This window comes from Brienomyrus brachyistius, chromosome 12 (assembly GCF_023856365.1).
Source record: "Brienomyrus brachyistius isolate T26 chromosome 12, BBRACH_0.4, whole genome shotgun sequence".
NCBI classification, from domain to species: Eukaryota; Metazoa; Chordata; class Actinopteri; order Osteoglossiformes; family Mormyridae; genus Brienomyrus; species Brienomyrus brachyistius.
Window position 1 is genome coordinate 1,994,239 of NC_064544.1, and position 18,738 is coordinate 2,012,976.

Consider the following 18,738-nt stretch of genomic DNA (forward strand, 5'->3'; position numbering starts at 1 on the left):
ATGAGCTTCATCATCATCATCTTCCTCTGGACGCTCATCTTCTGCAGTCAGGGTAGGAGGCGGCTTCTTACTGCTCACTTATAACACATTTATCACACTGCAGCAGAACTTTCATTCTGTTATACAGTCATAAAGGTCTCTGACTTTATAATTAATTTTCTCTAATTAAGATACAATAACCTTTTGTTATTCATTAATTCTTTGGTTTGATTGGTTTCAGGATCCAGAGGACAGTACACAGTGACTCAGACTCCATCAGTTGTATCTTCTCTACCAGGCAGCACAGTGACCCTGAACTGTAAACTCGGTACTTCAGATAGTGCTGTATCCTGGTACCAGGTCAAACCTGGAGAAGCTCCTAAACTTCTAATTTATTATAGAAGCACCCTCCACACTGGGATTTCAGCGAGGTTCAGTGGATCTGGATCTGGGACTGATTACACTCTACAGATCAGTGATGTTCAGCCTGACGATGCCGCTGATTACTACTGTTTTGATTGGTTTACTAATGCGTATCTCACACTGTGATATAACGTCATTCAAAAACCTCCCCCAGTCAAACCGCACAGCTCCTGCTCTGTGAGATCAGTCAGAGAACAAGGAAATATAGAGGATTCCATTCCAATTTGGATTTTACAATCATCCCTACTTGTGCTTGTGCTTTGGATGTTTTGGGATCCTGGAAAAGATGATCTTCTCCTTTGGGACCTTTCATTCCCTGTATCATTCAGCGTGAAGTAAGTCAAATGTTTAACTTTTTATTAAAAGTTTTAGAAAACTTTATTCTGTTTGCATAAAATTTAAAAATCATTAGTATTCTCACGATACATGCATGCTTTTCATGAATATTTAGACAGGTAAATACAGTACCAAACAAAAGTTTAGACATACCAAGCCACCTCCTTCATGAGGGGACCACCTAGTGAAACTGGCATGGAGGAGACAGTATGGTTAGCCAGTCCCTGAAGTAAGGTATGTTTATACTGTATGAAAGGGAATGTGAGACAGAGAGGACAGTCAGGTATGTTTATATGAAAGGGAATGTGAGACAGAGAGGACAGTCAGGTATGTTTATACTGTATGAAAGGGAATGTGAGACACAGAGGACAGTCAGGTATGTTTATACTGTATGAAAGGGAATGTGAGACACAGAGGACAGTCAGGTATGTTTATATGAAAGGGAATGTGAGACACAGAGGACAGTCAGGTATGTTTATATGAAAGGGAATGTGAGACACAGAGGACAGTCAGGTATGTTTATATGAAAGGGAATGTGAGACAGAGAGGACAGTCAGGTATGTTTATATGAAAGGGAATGTGAGACAGAGAGGACAGTCAGGTATGTTTATATGAAAGGGAATGTGAGACAGAGAGGACAGTCAGGTATGTTTATATGAAAGGGAATGTGAGACAGAGAGGACAGTCAGGTATGTTTATATGAAAGGGAATGTGAGACAGAGAGGACAGTCAGGTATGTTTATATGAAAGGGAATGTGAGACAGAGAGGACAGTCAGGTATGTTTATATGAAAGGGAATGTGAGACACAGAGGACAGTCAGGTATGTTTATATGAAAGGGAATGTGAGACACAGAGGACAGTCAGGTATGTTTATATGAAAGGGAATGTGAGACAGAGAGGACAGTCAGGTATGTTTATATGAAAGGGAATGTGAGACAGAGAGGGACAGTCAGGTATGTTTATATGAAAGGGAATGTGAGACAAAGAGGACAGTCAGGTATGTTTATATGAAAGGGAATGTGAGACACAGAGGACAGTCAGGTATGTTTATATGAAAGGGAATGTGAGACACAGAGGACAGTCAGGTATGTTTATATGAAAGGGAATGTGAGACACAGAGGACAGTCAGGTATGTTTATATGAAAGGGAATGTGAGACACAGAGGACAGTCAGGTATGTTTATACTGTATGAAAGGGAATGTGAGACAGAGAGGACAGTCAGGTATGTTTATATGAAAGGGAATGTGAGACACAGAGGACAGTCAGGTATGTTTATATGAAAGGGAATGTGAGACACAGAGGACAGTCAGGTATGTTTATATGAAAGGGAATGTGAGACAGAGAGGACAGTCAGGTATGTTTATATGAAAGGGAATGTGAGACAGAGAGGACAGTCAGGTATGTTTATATGAAAGGGAATGTGAGACACAGAGGACAGTCAGGTATGTTTATATGAAAGGGAATGTGAGACAGAGAGGACAGTCAGGTATGTTTATATGAAAGGGAATGTGAGACAGAGAGGGACAAAATACATACGTTCATGTGAATGTGAGACACAGAGGGTTATGAATTTTCACGGGACCTGGCATGAAAGGCAGCAGCGCTGAGGTTTTTGTACAGCCACTAAACGGGGCTGAAACACTGTGCTCATCTTCGGCGGTGGCACGAGGGTTGAGGTTGGAAGTAAGTATCCACTTTATTTTACCGTAATGTTACCATATCCTGCATCTGTTCCACAAATATCACCAAGACTATAAAGAAAGCACCAGAATTTTAGCTATTTTCTCATCTTTATGCCAGTGTCGTTAGTCAGTGTTACCGCAGTGCTGATCTCTTGAGCAACGCTGAGCTCAACCGTTCATGAATCCAAGGCGGTATCTATTATTTTACTAAAAGCTAAATAGGCAGCAGTATGACTCATAACAGGCTGTGTGCATTTTTCTTTTAAAGGCAGATACGTAATTACAGTAATTCAAGAATTATTTTTATTTGTGATATTTTTTTTGTGACTGTATATCTTATCTGCAGTTCAAAATGTAGAATCACTCGATATATATATATATATATATATATATATATATATATATATATATATATATATATATATATATATTTTTTTTAAAGAGTGTTAATTCTTTTACGTAACAAATTAGCAAAGACTGAATTTTAAAATCCAGGAATCATACGAACCCGACAATGATATGCGGCATACATACCTCACACACCGCGCACAGTCGCTATCTTTTTGTGTAACTTTTACAGTTTTATTATCCGCAGCAACAATGCGCACGAGATGTCTAGTTTTCCGTCTGGTTTTAGTATTCTGTTTAAAAATATATAAACTGGACTGAGCTGTCAGTTAAATCAAAATTAAAGTATATACGCGACGTGAAAGCTAGTTTTCAAGTGATGCTTAGTTTTTTATTATGAATAATTGTAACGATGACAACTGACTAGTGTTTTAATGACGTTTCTCGTTTTTTCCGTTTGTAATGTTTTAGAATTGGGGAAAGAAGTTAATTAATTCATGTTATTAATTGTTACTTGTTCTTAGCATTTGAATGATGAAATCATTGATAAACTGATAAACATATTTTAATTTCTCTTTATATCTAATAATGAAAAGATATTTCATTTTATTTAAAAATGCGGTGAAAAGCTATCGTATTGTACAAAGTTAATTGAAATATAAACCTTGCTTCACGCAGTACATTTTCAACATTTGGTCTTCACACGACATCATTTCTATGAAAAGAGACTTTTCTGTTCGTGAATATAACGAAATAAAATCGCTCAGTTCCTCAAAAGGGAAAACGCTTTTCTGAATTCAGGGGTTTGCTACTTATCGGTTACCTCTGTTAAGATTGAACTATGTCACCGTAAGCATAGTTCGTACTATGTCTGTCAATTTGCTGTTAACCTCCTTCACGTGAATTATTCTGTCTCCCCAGAAACCACAACCCCGACCCTCACAGTGCTGCCCCCTTCTGGCGAGGAGCTCTCCAGCAAGCAAAAAGCCTCGCTGGTTTGCCTGGCCAACGGCGGCTTCCCCTCCAGCTGGGCGCTGAGCTGGAAAGTGGATGGAGTGTCCAAGAGCTCCTCCGTGGCGAGCAGCACCGGGCTGCTCCAGAGGGGCGGCCTTTACGGCTGGAGCAGCACGCTGACGCTGACCGAGCAGGAGTGGAACTCGGCAAAGGAGGTGACCTGCGAGGCCACCGCAGACGGCCAGTCCGCGAAGCCAAGCACACTGAGGAAGAGCGACTGTCTGGGGTGACCATACCAGCCCTGACTTACTGCCTGTCATTTATTAATACCGACATGTCGGCTTCTCCTGTAGCTTGTGGTAGCTGCTTTGCTCGAAGTTGTGTGTTAATCTCATACTTTATACAGTCTGCGTCTGTTTTGTTATTCCGTGTGAGTTATGTAATCTGCATGCGACGCCTTGTAGTGTTTTAAAAATGTGATGCTTTCAGCTTTGACAGAAGGAAAATAAAGACTTATCTGCCATCACCACAGTCGTTTTGGTTTTACTGCCCTAACATGACATTGAATATATTTCCACAATCCACCTTCACTGAAGCAATGAATGAGTAATTATAAGCAGACAATGCAATTACAGAAAAATGTGTCAGCTTTTCTGTAAAGTAGTTCGCTCTTCTGAGTGATAAAACCACATAAAGGCGCCTCCCTTCCCAGTAGATGGGAAATAAAGCAACAAACTCGCCCTACTCTCAGTACACCGAAATTATCGATCACTTTAACCAAACAGATATTGCATTGCCACTTTCGTTTCCATCGTCATCATCCCAGATGGTCACTTTCTGTCCTGCTTTACTCTCCTGTTCCTGAACCTGCACCCAGACTATCGTGAAACTCCTGGTAGGCGTCTTATTTGAGAAACCAATGAAAAAACTAAAATGGTTGAATGATCCACTCGCATACCACAGTCTCATGCAGAATAAGGCTATAATGTCTTCTGGTAAGGACCCTGGCATAAAACAAGATGCATTCAGCCATTCAGAGCACTTTGTCATGGCTTAAAGATCAAAGATGTTTTATTTAGATCCTTGCTAATAATGTCGGTAAAAGCAACGGCAAGACATAGAAGCTGTCAGTTTATTTACAAGTACAAACATCCCCCAAAGCTCTAATTAAGTTCAAAAAATGAGATCTGACCATCATCAGTACCATAAATGCACGGGGCTTTTTTTCTCCCTGGACCACAACATTTAAAGGACAAATTTCCAAAACTCACTCAGTGCACAGAATCTCTTTTCGACAAATTTCCTCAGGGCTTAGTACATTTTAGAAAGTTAAAATACTGAGGGAGTTTTGGTTCCCTGTATTGTAACATATAATGAGGAAGCCTGACTTTAGATCATTTGCAGTCTCATCTGAAAATCTGCTACAAAGCTTAAGCAGCAAAGCATTGAACACAAATGTCAAAAATATCTCTGGCTTCTTCTGTTTTCTAAGCTCTCACTCTCTGCCTCTCTGCAGCCCACGGGGGATCCTCCCCAGCACCTGCCGAAACCTGCCGCTCTATTCTCAGAGCCTCTGGGTCACACCAACCGTAGCCATGCAAACATCAGTCACGGCTCTGTGGTCCCCACTTTTCACTTCATAGTTTCACTGCCCAGAAATGAGCCATGGTTTACACTACTTTGCATAACCCTGAAAATATGGGGGGGCTTTTTAACAGCTTTGGTTGGTTTGCTGGGTGGTGTTTGAATTTGAAAGCTACACCAGATGTCTTCCACTGTTGTAACACACGCTTTGCATATTGCTGGAAACTGATTTTTTAATTATTATTATTAATAATAACCATGTTAGTAATTACTATGTTACCTGTTCAACGGCACTTTTTAACCAACCAACACAGCCGGGCAGCATACCAGACCAGTTCAGGTTATGTACACCATTCGCTGGGCCTATATTTCAGTTCTATTGCACAGAGATCTTTGGCTTGTCATGCAGGGACAGGATTGGAATGGGCTGCTCCATGATTCGCAGCTTCACTCTTGGCCTAAAATGAAGGACAAACAGAGAGTGGGACAGAGAGTGACTCTCTGGGTTTGTCTGACGCTCTGGGTTTGCCTGACACTCTGGGTTTGTTTGACTCTGGGTTTGTCTGACACTCTGGGTTTGTTTGACTCTCTGGGTTTGTCTGACGCTCTGGGTTTGTCTGACACTCTGGGTTTGTTTGACTCTCTGGGTTTGTCTGAGTGCTCTGGGTTTGTCTGACGCTCTGGGTTTGTCTGACGCTCTGGGTTTGTTTGACTCTCTGGGTTTGTCTGACTTGAAGCCCTCAGCCTGATTGCCGGCAGGAAGAAGCTCTTGTGAAAATGTGCCCTGAGTATGATAGTGCAGACGTGGGATGGTGTGTGGTTCTGTGGGCTAAGCTTCTGTGCTTATATTTATCCTGCTGTGCCGGATAAATAGCCTGACCCTGTGCTCACACCCCAGGTTTTGTTCTAAACTGTGTAAATATGTCTCAAAACGGAGAGCAAGACACGATATGTGAAAACAAACTAATGCGAATGGCAAATAAAGGATCATTTCACATTGGTGTCTGAGGTTATACCCAGCCTCTTGCCACCTGAACAGTGAGTGTCCTGAATGATCGGGGGGGGGTCTCTGATAAAAGATTAAAATGCTACCAGATGGTTCTATAGACCGGAACCTGAAATCTTCATCAGAAAGGTCTTACTTATTTTACCGGAAATCTATTTTACAGGAAATGCTGCATTCTGAAACCTGGCTGCGCCGCTTGAGATCACAAGGGCTTTCAGCACCTTCGCGGATCGGAGGAAAGGTTTTCAAGTGCTTCCCTGCACAAGGAAAACGGGATTATTTCCTTGCAACCTTGCTGTGGCTACTGTTCAGAATACTGTATCAGTCAAAAGTCTGTACATGACAAGCCGGAGATTGATAGTGTCGCATCACATGACCTGGCCACCTGACCAAAACACAGTAGAGATGGTTTTGGACCAGTGAGTGAAGGCAAAGTAGCCAATGAGTGCTAAGCGTGTATGTGGGGCCCTTTTACGGGACAGATGGGAAAGCATCCCAGGAGGCCACCGCGTGAAACTGGCATAGCAGAGACGGTACAGTCAGCCAGTCTCCGGAGCAATTAAGGTTAAGGGCCCTGGTCAGGGGTTCAATAGTGGGATCACTCTACCGACCCAGGGATTTGAACCGGCAACCTTCTGGGTCCTGACCCATAGAACTGCCCCCCCAACAAATAAATTTTTTTTGTTTAATACTTTATTGGTCAGTGCATAATTCCATATACATTATTTTGTAGATTTGATATCTGTATTATTATTCTAAAATGTACAGAATAGTATATGCGAACCTTTCTATTGGTGGGTATGTCCAAACTTTGACTGATACTGTAGTTTATGTGTTAATCTACCTCTACCTCGGTTGTCACTGATCCATACGGCATGTATGGAAAATTGCATTATCATCCAAAATGAGAACCTCCACTGAAATGACTCACTGATACAAAATAACATCGGTGAACGAAACTGGTCATTCCGGCTCTCAGCAATCTTCCCGGGCCTTTTGCGAAGAGCCTCCATTGTTGGGTTTTTGGGGAAGATTCTTGCTTGGGAGGTAGACGATAAACATCTGCAGGCTTCATTATGGTCTGGACTGTCTTTAAAACCAGTTTTGTAAAAAAATGTTTTCAATCCCGATCCATACAAAACATTAATCGCCTGAGGGCGTGGGGCAAATTCCTCCTCGGATGGTGTGAACTTCAGACATAATACATACAGAGCTGCACTTATTTCAAGAGCAAGTACAGACAGGTACGGAGGAAACTGTGGAAATTACAGCTCCTCGGGGGCGTGCCCACAAGCGTATCCCTAACACAGTACAAGTACAGTGATTTGCATGGTCTCCTGTGTTGTGCCAGATTCCCCTGCATACGTCAGTTTCCTCTTAACAGAGTTAGTCAGCTGAATCGGTATCTCCAAACTGCCAATAACCGCTGTGTGTGTCAGCATCCTCTGCTGGTCTGCCACACCGCCCCTGTGTCCGTCTGGCTTCTGACCTGGGCTTCAGAGGCTAAAATGCAGGCTCACATGACCTTGTACGCGATAAAAAGTGCTGAAATAGCACTTTTTTAATAAAGGGAAGTACGACCATTGAGCAATTAGATTTCATTAGCTTTAAAAAACACATTTTCCCATGAGATGGCAGCCTTTTCGATTGTGCATGCTTTTCAATGTAGCCTAAGCTGATATTTAACGGAATAGAGAAAATTTATTAAGCCATTTGAGGATATTGTCTTTTCCCCTATCCCATCTTACTGTCCAAAAGCTACGTATACGGGCGACATGGGAGCTAAGTTCCGGGGCCGAATGGCAGCATCAGCCTGGGATTTGAAACAACAACCTTCTCATCGTGAGAACGGAGCCCCAACCTGCTGAACCACCACGCTGCCCAAATCAACCAAGACTGATCATTATGAACTGATTACACAACAGCCTGCACAAAACCCCCTGCTTCGGCACTCCTGGTCCACACTGCTCTCTCTCTCACTCTCTCTCTCTCTCTCTCTCTCTCTCTTTCCTTCTGTGTTTTTCCACTTTTCCGTCTCATAACAAGGAGTGATGTGAGGATTTCAAACATTTCAAAAGGCATGACAGGAAACAGAGGAGAGGGGGAGATGTGGGACGACTGACACGAGCGGAAAGGAAGAGACTCGCCGACAGGGAACATCAAAACAAGACAAATCAGCAGGACATCTGTGCCCTGTGGTGAGTGAACGTCTGCATTTATCAGGACAGGATTTAAAAGTTTTGTGCCTATCTGCAGCTACAAGAAATGCTTACAAGACGCTTATTCATGAAAGGTGCATTAAACTCTTGAACTTAGCACAATAAACAGGACTTTGTGTTACTTTTCCAAGTGGCAAGGCTGGGAAATAGTCTGCAGCTTTAGGTTCTCCAGGATCTTTTAAAAAAAAAGGCATTACCGGTTCTGGTATTAATTTGCGTCCAGCCGAAATAGCTGGGGATCTCTGACGCCTCGCTATGCCGGCAGCATCTGAAAAACGAAAGTGTACCAGAATCAGTCATGTGGAGTTTTACGGTTACAGCCGGAATTTTACAGACCACAACAGCCAAGGTTCACCTAAAACCATGACATGAATAGAAATTCGCTCGGCACCGATCGCTGTCCAATCACTGTGGCCCCGGCCACAACGGGTAATCTAAAAGGTGTATGTATAATTAGATTCAAGATTTTTTTTTGTGACGTGCACAGTTATACTGGTACGTCTTATAAATCTGGCTTGCTCCTGAGACACAACAGAGAATTAAGATCAATAAAGGTTTGATTAAATGAAACAAATTAAGTTGGGAGGGGGAAGGGCTAGTACGACGGAAAAAAACACCTAAATAGAAGATAAATAAAAGACTAAACATACTGTAAAAATGCTATTCAGAGAACAATATCCAAATGACAGTATATACAGTGTGGATGGTAAGCAGCGTGCAAATGGCAATATATAAGGACATGAAAAAAGTAAACGTCTATGTGGGAAGTTTACATGTGATGCAGTGAAAAGGCATAAATAATTAAGAGTCAGTTATAAAACATGGGTGGGCCAGGTTGAGAAGCCCAGGGGTCTGAGGACAGAAGCCCGTCTTGAGGCTGTCCTGGCAGTCAGACTGCAGGGTCGTTTGCCTGATTTCAGCAGGCTGAACCGGCAGCTAATGGGATGGGCAGAGCCCTTTACAGTTTCGACAGGAAAATACTTGGAAAATTTAAATTTTATTTGTTTAGGAGATGCCTTTATCTGAAATGACGTATATATGTCTGTGAAAGCACAGCCAGACAGTCCAGGAGGGGTGGGTCCCCTTGGGAGATCCTGCAGCGGACCACCTGCTGAGATGGGGGTGGCAGGGTGGGGGTGTGAATGCCCCTCCACTACTGGACCTTGCTCTACAGGCCGGTGGTCAACTCACTCTGCTCTGGTCTGGATGCTGTTCAGCCTAATGGCTATTTCAATATTAGTTTAAATACTAGAACTCGAAGGCCATAAGTGGAAATTAGCGGGAGAACATTTTAAAATGAATTTGAGGAAGCACTTCTTTACACAGCGTGTAGCTGGACTATGGAATAGTCTTCCTGTTGGTGTAGGACAAACTAAAAACCCTGGCTTCCGTTATATCAGAGATAGATAAGATTTTAACAACTCTGAGTTAAGTTCTCCCCAAGCGAGCTGGATAGGGCTCCTCTCATTTTTACATTTCTTATGTTCTCTCCTGGCAACTTTCCAGTCACTGGCACCTCACCCAAACCTGTTGAGGGACACACCAACCAAACAGGAATCCTTTACTAGCCACCTGTGCTTGGTCTTGTCCAGGATTAGAGCCCAGAACGAGGATCATACCCCTACACCAGTGGTCGGCAGTCAGTCCGTCGCAATAGGCCGATCCTTCTCACAATCCTGGTCATCCGCGACAATCGGACCCTCACATTCACTCTCATGCACGTACATTCTCGGGGCACTAGCTAACTTTAGCTACATACATTAGTACAGTGGTTACCAAAGCGTAGACTGTGAACTACTAGCAGCCTGCATGGAGTGTATGTATTGTATTTGGTGTTAGACGAGCTACAGAGTGGACGCGAAAGGATAATAATCCCCCCTCCCCTCTGACCCCCCATCCCCCCCAATCCCCAGGAAGCTCATCAGATTATTTTTTAAAATTTTATCACTATTAAAAGGGTTAGAGACCACTTCCCTACACCAACGAGCCTTCCATTTTTAAGATACAATATTATGACAATTATAAAAATATACATGAATGAGAATCTTGAGATCAGTTAATAGCAAAAGATGGTTTTATGATTATAGTAAGTCATACTTAAGCAAAATGCTATGAAAACGGTATTCGCATAGCTAGTGCTAATCCAGCAGTGCTTCCTGTCACAGCAGGGTTAAGGTTAGAAGTTCAGTTAAGGTTTGGGTCAGAGGCATCACGAGGTACTCTCAGATCTAAAAGCTTACGGTCATGTTTAGTCCAGATTCAGGGCAACCATTTTCCGAAACGTTCCTCCGATTTTTTTCCAGTGTATATCTGGCATTAAAACCGAGTAGCTTGGAGTTTGGAGTTTACACCTTTAGATAGAATGAGTAAATGAGAATTTCATGCTTCAGATCCAGGTAGTGGTATAAAGAGCAGCCGTAAACATTGCCCGTAAGTTATTATCCATTAGCGGCTAATCTGGTGGCCGGTGTCCTGCAGGCTAATTATACTTAACACTGGTCCTTTTAGTGTAAGGTACCCTGTCAGGCGGCCTGGAGAAGAGCCAGTGACGTTTCATTTGGCAAGAGAGACTAACACGGAAAGTCCCAGGTTACCCTTAAAGGACAACGCAAATAGACAAGCGCTCTCTTCCTGTGAAACGTAGCAGACAAATATCAGGACTCAAGGACTGTGCTCCCTGAAGCTGTTGATGTGTTTGTGAGATATGCCGCTAAATTCTGCAGGGCTCCGGGTTCAGTAACTGAACCGCAAGTTCCAAGCGCGCAGGGTGTGATAGTGGTATATGGCGTACAGCAACACAATGCGTGTTTTGTTTTGTTTTTTTTTTATGTCGAGATGGCAGCACGAGATTAATCGCGGTTCCTACGGCGCTAATGTCGGGGTTACGGCATCAGACGCCTGTCTGGCACTTTGAAATGGTACCAAAGCAGCAACCGCGACAAATTCAAGAGCACTTACAGGGCAGGGACACGATCCTCCCGATTTCCTCCCGATTTCCCCGTCATTAGTCCCGGTTATCGCATTGTCCATTTCCACCAAACATCTGCTGCAGATAATTCGATTTGCTTAAGTTCCCAGTTAAGCTGGGCGCTCGTCGTATTGGTCAGAGGACACACCAAGAAAAGCAGCATCAGTGCTGTAAAAAAATAAGCTACTAACCCTAATAAAGAAATCCTAAAAGATTTTAATTTTTTCTCAACAGAATTCAATAGGATTATGCTTGTGGAAATATGAGAACAGTATCAGTTTTTCCCTTTACATAGTGGACTAAAGTTATATTTAGCTCTATGATAATAAAAGACATTTCGTAAATATCTAACAGGAGTTGATGGAATAACAATGTTGCATTATTTAACAAGCTGCCACTGTCCCCTCTGGCTTGCTCACTGGCGGCTTTGTGCGGGGAAAATATAAAGCGCTTTGAGACAATGTAAAGTGAACATGCATTATGCAAATAAAATTGAATTGAAGATCAGGCAAAACGTACGTATATGCTGGGCTCGATGCAATATGTGCCGTGACACATTATTAACATAATCAGCGTTAAAATTATCTGCAATTTGTGCCGTCCTTCTGTTGGTTTGTGCCACACAGGATAGCCTCCGTTCACGAGTCTCAGCTGCCAGACACCCTGCTGTTGGTTCATGGCCGTCAGACACCCTGCTGTTGGTTCATGGCCGTCAGACACCCTGCTATTGGTTCATGGCCGTCAGACACCCTGCTATTGGTTCATGGCCGCCAGACACCCTGCTGTTGGTTCATGGCCGTCAGACACCCTGCTATTGGTTCATGGCTGCCAGATGCCCTGATATTGGTTCATGACTGCCAGACGCCCAGCTATTGGTTCATGGCTGCCAGACACCCTGCTATTGGTTCATGGCTTCCAGACACCCTGCTATTGGTTCATGGCTGCCACACACCCTGCTATTGGTTCATGGCTGTCAGACTCCTTGTTATTGGTTTAATGGCTGCCAGACACCCTGCTATTGGTTCATGGCGGTTCCCACCTCAGACCCGTCTAAGTTGCTACTGACCCCGACTGTCCGCCAGCTCAGCTCTCCACAAGCCTTGTCCTTTCAGAGATGCTCTCACCCGCTGCTCTGGCTATAATGATCAGAACCTTCCTCCTGCTCATTTGCGCCGCATTCATCATCGGCTATAAGTATCAAGTGTTAGTATATCATCTTATCATCCTATATATCCCAGAGCTTGACGTGCACCATTTTTCTGAATCTACATTATTCACTTTTCGTGCGAGTGGTCAGAATGTTTTGGCTTATCTGTATATGTATATAAACCCTAATCCCAACAATGACAACCTTAAGCCCTACCCAGCCTTAACCATAAGTATTTTAGTTATTTTAGTTTTTTTTTAGTTTTTTGATTGCAGTCACAGATTTTTATAAAAATTGGGTGACAGCATGCTGGAATATGTACAAATCTGCCCTTTTCCCCACAGAGATAAATAAATAATTATTGACATGTACTTGATGTAAATAGCTGACCCTTCTTTCCTTCTAAACTGATTAAGCACCTCCCTCCCCGTAGGTTCACGTCCCTGGCATGAATAACAGCAGCTCCTTCTGCACAGTGCTGGAGTCCTTGAGGAACAGCTCCAACCCAAACGAGACCAATTTCGGCAACATGGCAGTGGTGGTCTTTCACGGAATCTGCTGCACCATGGGCATCCTGGAAAACGCGCTCATCCTGTGGGTGGTGGGCTTCCGGGTTCGCCGCACTGTGGCAGCCGTGTGGGTGCTGAACTTGGCGCTGTCGGACTTCCTGGGAGTGCTGACGCTGCCGCTCTTCACCTACTACCTGTCCTCGTCTCACAGCTGGGAGCTGGGCGAGCCGCTCTGCGTCGCCCAGTCGGGCCTGTTCTTCCTCAACATGTTTGTCAGCGCCTTCCTGCTGGCCACCATCAGCCTGGACCGCTGCCTGCTGGTGATGCAGCCCATTTGGAGTAAGACCCACCGTTCGGTGGCCATGGCCAGGAAGATTTGTGCCCTGGGCTGGCTTTGGGCAGGCATCAACACCCTTCCATATATGCTTTTCCGCGCCGTCATTCCTAAAACAAATAATCGCTCTCTCTGCTACCATCACTTTGCCCGCTTCTCTACTCCTGAAACCCTAGAGCATGACTGCCAAGTCCGTCAGGTGGCCACAGCCCTGAGCAAGTTCCTGCTGGCGTTCCTCATCCCGCTGAGCATCATCGCCTGCAGCTACGCCTGTGTGAGCTGGAAGCTGAGGCAGAGACACTTGCAGAGACAGAACAGTCTCTTCACCAACAGGAGGATCTACTCCAATAGCACCTCCAGCACTCTCTCCCCCAGGTTCTCCAAGATGGTGATGGCAGTGATCGCCATCTTCATCTTCACCTGGTCTCCCTACCACATCTTCTGCCTCCTTGAGGTGACTTCCTCTCACCGCAATGTGGTGGAGGTGGGTCTCCCAATAGCCGCCACCTTCTCCTTCCTAAACGCTACCCTCAACCCCTTTCTCTACGCATTTAGCTGCCCGGACTTTTGTGAAAGGATTCGGGAAAGTATGGGGGCCGTCTTGGAGGGTCTTCTGACGGAGGGTGAAGACACAGGGTCAGCCAGATTGCAATTTAATGGTGTTAGAAGGTCAGTCACTGAAAAAGTCAGAAATATAGACAATAATAGCAAAACAGAGATAGGAAGTTAATGGTCTAACATCTGGGGTTAAAATTGAGTTGTGTTGCTTCATTCCAACATATAAACCTGCTTTAATGATCCACAGGTAAATAATTCCTTAGCCTTTGAACACAAGAAATAATTTAAACACAAAAGTAACTGGAAGAAGAATACTTAGATCATATTTAGCCTGAAGCTAATTAATTAAATTCCACATTTATTGAATGCAACATTATTCGCTGTTTACATAGTACATTTGTCATTGTAATTGTAGATCTATCATTCATAATGGATTGCCATTCTTAATGATAATTATTGTTTTGTATAGAAGGTATTTATATGAATATGCATGTAATTTCTCTTTGTGAAACTGTGGCAGTCAGCAGAAGCAAACATACATACGATACGTTTGATAAATTAAAAAAAATAAAAATTATAGCGGTATAATTACCTCCTTATAAGTGGTCACAAAAAATGCATGGATGTTTACAAGTGCACCTCATTAAATAAAAGTCATTTTTCAGAAAGTTGCCTTTCACTTTCGCTCTATCAGAAACCCAGCCCATCCCCTCAGCAGCCACACTCTCCTGTCTTGCCAGTATCTCTCCATCAAACCCAGCCACACTCTCCTGTCTTGCCAGTATCTCTCCATCAAACCCAGCCACACTCTCCTGTCTTGCCAGTATCTCTCCATCAAACCCAGCCACACTCTCCTGTCTTGCCAGTATCTCTCCATCAAACCCAGCCACACTCTCCTGTCTGGCCAGTATCTCACCATCAAACCCAGCCACACTCTCCTGTCTTGCCAGTATCTCACCATCAAACCCAGCCACACTCTCCTGTCTTGCCAGTATCTCTCCATCAAACCCAGCCACACTCTCCTGTCTTGCCAGTATCTCTCCATCAAACCCAGCCACACTCTCCTGTCTTGCCAGTATCTCTCCATCAAACCCAGCCACACTCTCCTGTCTGGCCAGTATCTCACCATCAAACCGAGCCACACTCTCCTGTCTTACCAGTATCTCTCCATCAAACCGAGCCACACTCTCCTGTCTTACCAGTATCTCTCCATCAAACCGAGCCACACTCTCCTGTCTTACCAGTATCTCACCATCAAACCCAGCCACACTCTCCTGTCTTGCCAGTATCTCTCCATCAAACCCAGCCACACTCTCCTGTCTTGCCAGTATCTCACCATCATATTCAGCCACACTCTCCTGTCTTGCCAGTATCTCTCCATCAAACCCAGCCACACTCTCCTGTCGTGCCAGTATCTCTCCATCAAACCCAGCCACACTCTCCTGTCTTGCCAGTATCTCTCCATCAAACCCAGCCACACTCTCCTGTCTGGCCAGTATCTCACCATCAAACCGAGCCACACTCTCCTGTCTTACCAGTATCTCTCCATCAAACCGAGCCACACTCTCCTGTCTTACCAGTATCTCACCATCAAACCCAGCCACACTCTCCTGTCTTACCAGTATCTCACCATCAAACCGAGCCACACTCTCCTGTCTTGCCAGTATCTCACCATCAAACCCAGCCACACTCTCCTGTCTTGCCAGTATCTCACCATCAAACCCAGCCACACTCTCCTGTCTTGCCAGTATCTCACCATCAAACCCAGCCACACTCTCCTGTCTTGCCAGTATCTCACCATCAAACCCAGCCACACTCTCCTGTCTTGCCAGTATCTCTCCATCAAACCCAGCCACACTCTCCTGTCTTACCAGTATCTCTCCATCAAACCGAGCCACACTCTCCTGTCTTACCAGTATCTCACCATCAAACCCAGCCACACTCTCCTGTCTTGCCAGTATCTCACCATCAAACCCAGCCACACTCTCCTGTCTTGCCAGTATCTCTCCATCAAACCCAGCCACACTCTCCTGTCTTACCAGTATCTCTCCATCAAACCGAGCCACACTCTCCTGTCTTACCAGTATCTCACCATCAAACCCAGCCACACTCTCCTGTCTTGCCAGTATCTCACCATCAAACCCAGCCACACTCTCCTGTCGTGCCAGTATCTCTCCATCAAACCCAGCCACACTCTCCTGTCGTGCCAGTATCTCACCATCAAACCCAGCCACACTCTCCTGTCTGGCCAGTATCTCACCATCAAACCCAGCCACACTCTCCTGTCTGGCCAGTATCTCACCATCAAACCCAGCCACACTCTCCTGTCGTGCCAGTATCTCTCCATCAAACCCAGCCACACTCTCCTGTCTGGCCAGTATCTCTCCATCTCTCCCCCTTCGACCTCAGAGTGAAACGATAAACTCTGAAAGTCAAGTCAGCCCCCTATTCTTACAGGGAACACCTGTTGGAGGAAGCTGATATCCAGCTCTGCGTGGTGAGGTGCAATCAGTAATAATCAACATGAGCCCATAACGATGTTCAATGCACATCTTTGGCAACCCCTAACCCCCCGTCCTCCTGACCCCCCACGCTTGACAAAATATAAAAATAACAAAATTTCGGTCAAAGCAAATCGAATTTTTGCTTCTTTTTTTCCCCAAATGATCCTGCTTACATATTTTAAAAACAGGCTAAATATATGCAGCAAATGTTATTTAATAAACGCTCAATAAATATTTGCGAGTGAAATTCCCCTTTAGGGGAGACAATTAAGGAAAAAAAATGAGAGAAACTGTTTAAAAGGAACAAACTGCTGCTGACAGAGTCACACAGATAAACGCTTTTTAAGTTAAAGGCAAGAGCCCCGGACGATCGTCCGCTGATGGCCACGTCGCGGCTGGGGAAGGACAGGCCAGTTTGGCTGAGAATGAAAAGTGAAAGTGAGGCTTCTGCAGTCGGGCCCTTCCCGGCCCCTCAGTGTCCTTTAGCTGGCTGTCTCAAGGCCACCGGAGATGAAAAAGCACTATCAGTTAATAATAAAGATCATGTTCCTCCTAATGCTCTCCTGCACCCCCCCCCGCCCCCCCCCCCCGCTTCTCTTTGTGTGCCCATTGCAGCAATGAGAGGATTAATTAGGGAAGAGATCGACGGTATGCAGTAACCAAACTCCTTGGGTTTATATTATCCCTCGTCATGTCTCTTGCTGACCCCTGCGCCCCCCCACCACCACCACACGGTATGGGGGGGGGGGGGGGGCAGGGTATTACGGGCTCATTTCCCATCAGGTCACAGAAACAGCACAGCAGTTACAGGACCAGACCTGTAATCCAGGCGCAATGTTTAATTCATTCAAAAAGCAAAAATCATCAGCTTATGCAGACAATCACATTCCTTGCATTTACCCCATATTTCACTGTTGTGTGACTTTTGACCTGGGCCACGGTCTGGCTCAGCAGGCTAAGCATTTGTAGCCGGCAGGTTGCCAGTTCAAGCCCGGCCTCCCCAGAATAGCCCGTGGGCACTACAGCAGGGCCCTTAACCCCCAGCTCCATGGGGGCGGCTGTAGGTGGCTGCCCTTCACTGGCCCAGCTTGCTGTCACCTGCACGTGTGTCTGTGCATCATGGAGAACGAGTGCGGGCAGGCAGGCGAAAAGGAGAATTTCCCCACGGGGGCCAATAAATGAGTCACTGCTAAATATTAACCCCCTGGCTGTTTTATGCCCTAATTGTTAGTTGTAACAAAGATTTCCAGCAGCCTTGGTTGTGTGTCCCATGTTACAGCTTTGACAGCCAATTTGTGGAGGGTGAACTTTTATATCCGCTGAGATTATATAACACTTGTTGACATTTTCTCGCCGATTTAATCTTTTTCTTGGAAATCCATGGCTGTTTGACTTTACAGTATGTGACCGATAGCTTGGACGAGAGGCAAATCGCATACGTTTTTCTTCAGCAAATGAGTTCATAAAAATAGCGGCACCAAGAATGGAACAAGCAGTAAACACACCCAAAGCAGCAGCACTGCGGCCTGAAACACGCATCCGTCCAAAGATTACGCTCGAGGCGACCCAGCCGCACACATTCAGCACAACAGGAACTGTTAGTCACGTTTCAGACAGTTGTGGTTTTGCAGAGATTTCCATGAGCTCAGCGCTAGCAATTAATTGTCATGGTACCACAAAATATTGGAGAGACTTTTTACGACCAAACCGAATCCGGCGGCATGAAGAAAGTCAAGGGATTCAAATAAAGTCCCTGAGAGAAACTTCTGTTGGAAAAAAACAAAGCAATTTGACTGATTCTTTGTCATACATTCAGTTTAAGTGTCGTGTGTGTTTTTCGTCTGTTTTACATAAAAACATAAAAGCGCTTTTTATATTTTTAAATTAGGAAATGCTAAGGACTCTTTAACTGTCAACATATATAAATATCTTATTGAAAAAGACTATATTTAAAATGTGAAATTCTGCAACCAATTAACTGGAAACCGCAAAAGAAAAACTGTTAATTGATTACTGTCATGGTCAAAATATAGTTACCAAAGATTTTTCCACGAACATCGTTGCGACTGCTACCCAAACGGAAGTTTGTAATATACTTCGGTCAGGGTTTGGGACGAAATACTTAAACATCTGGAGGTCAAAAACCAAGAAACGTGTGGATTGTAATGGTGCGACGGCAACTAGGA

At 44.5% G+C, this 18,738-nt stretch overlaps 1 protein-coding gene and 1 pseudogene across 1 annotated transcript; both read left to right on the plus strand.

The window, feature by feature from the left end:
- Positions 1 to 4,249, plus strand: LOC125705201 (Ig lambda chain C region-like; annotated as a pseudogene).
- Positions 4,250 to 7,991: 3,742 nt separating this feature from the next.
- LOC125704696 (prostaglandin D2 receptor 2-like) lies at positions 7,992 to 14,716 on the plus strand. Its single transcript, XM_048970648.1, has 2 exons — positions 7,992 to 8,511; positions 13,081 to 14,716. The coding sequence occupies exon 2, from the start codon at positions 13,096 to 13,098 to the stop codon at positions 14,218 to 14,220; it is 1,125 nt and encodes a 374-aa protein (XP_048826605.1). The 5' UTR covers positions 7,992 to 8,511; positions 13,081 to 13,095; the 3' UTR covers positions 14,221 to 14,716.
- Positions 14,717 to 18,738: the final 4,022 nt, after the last annotated feature.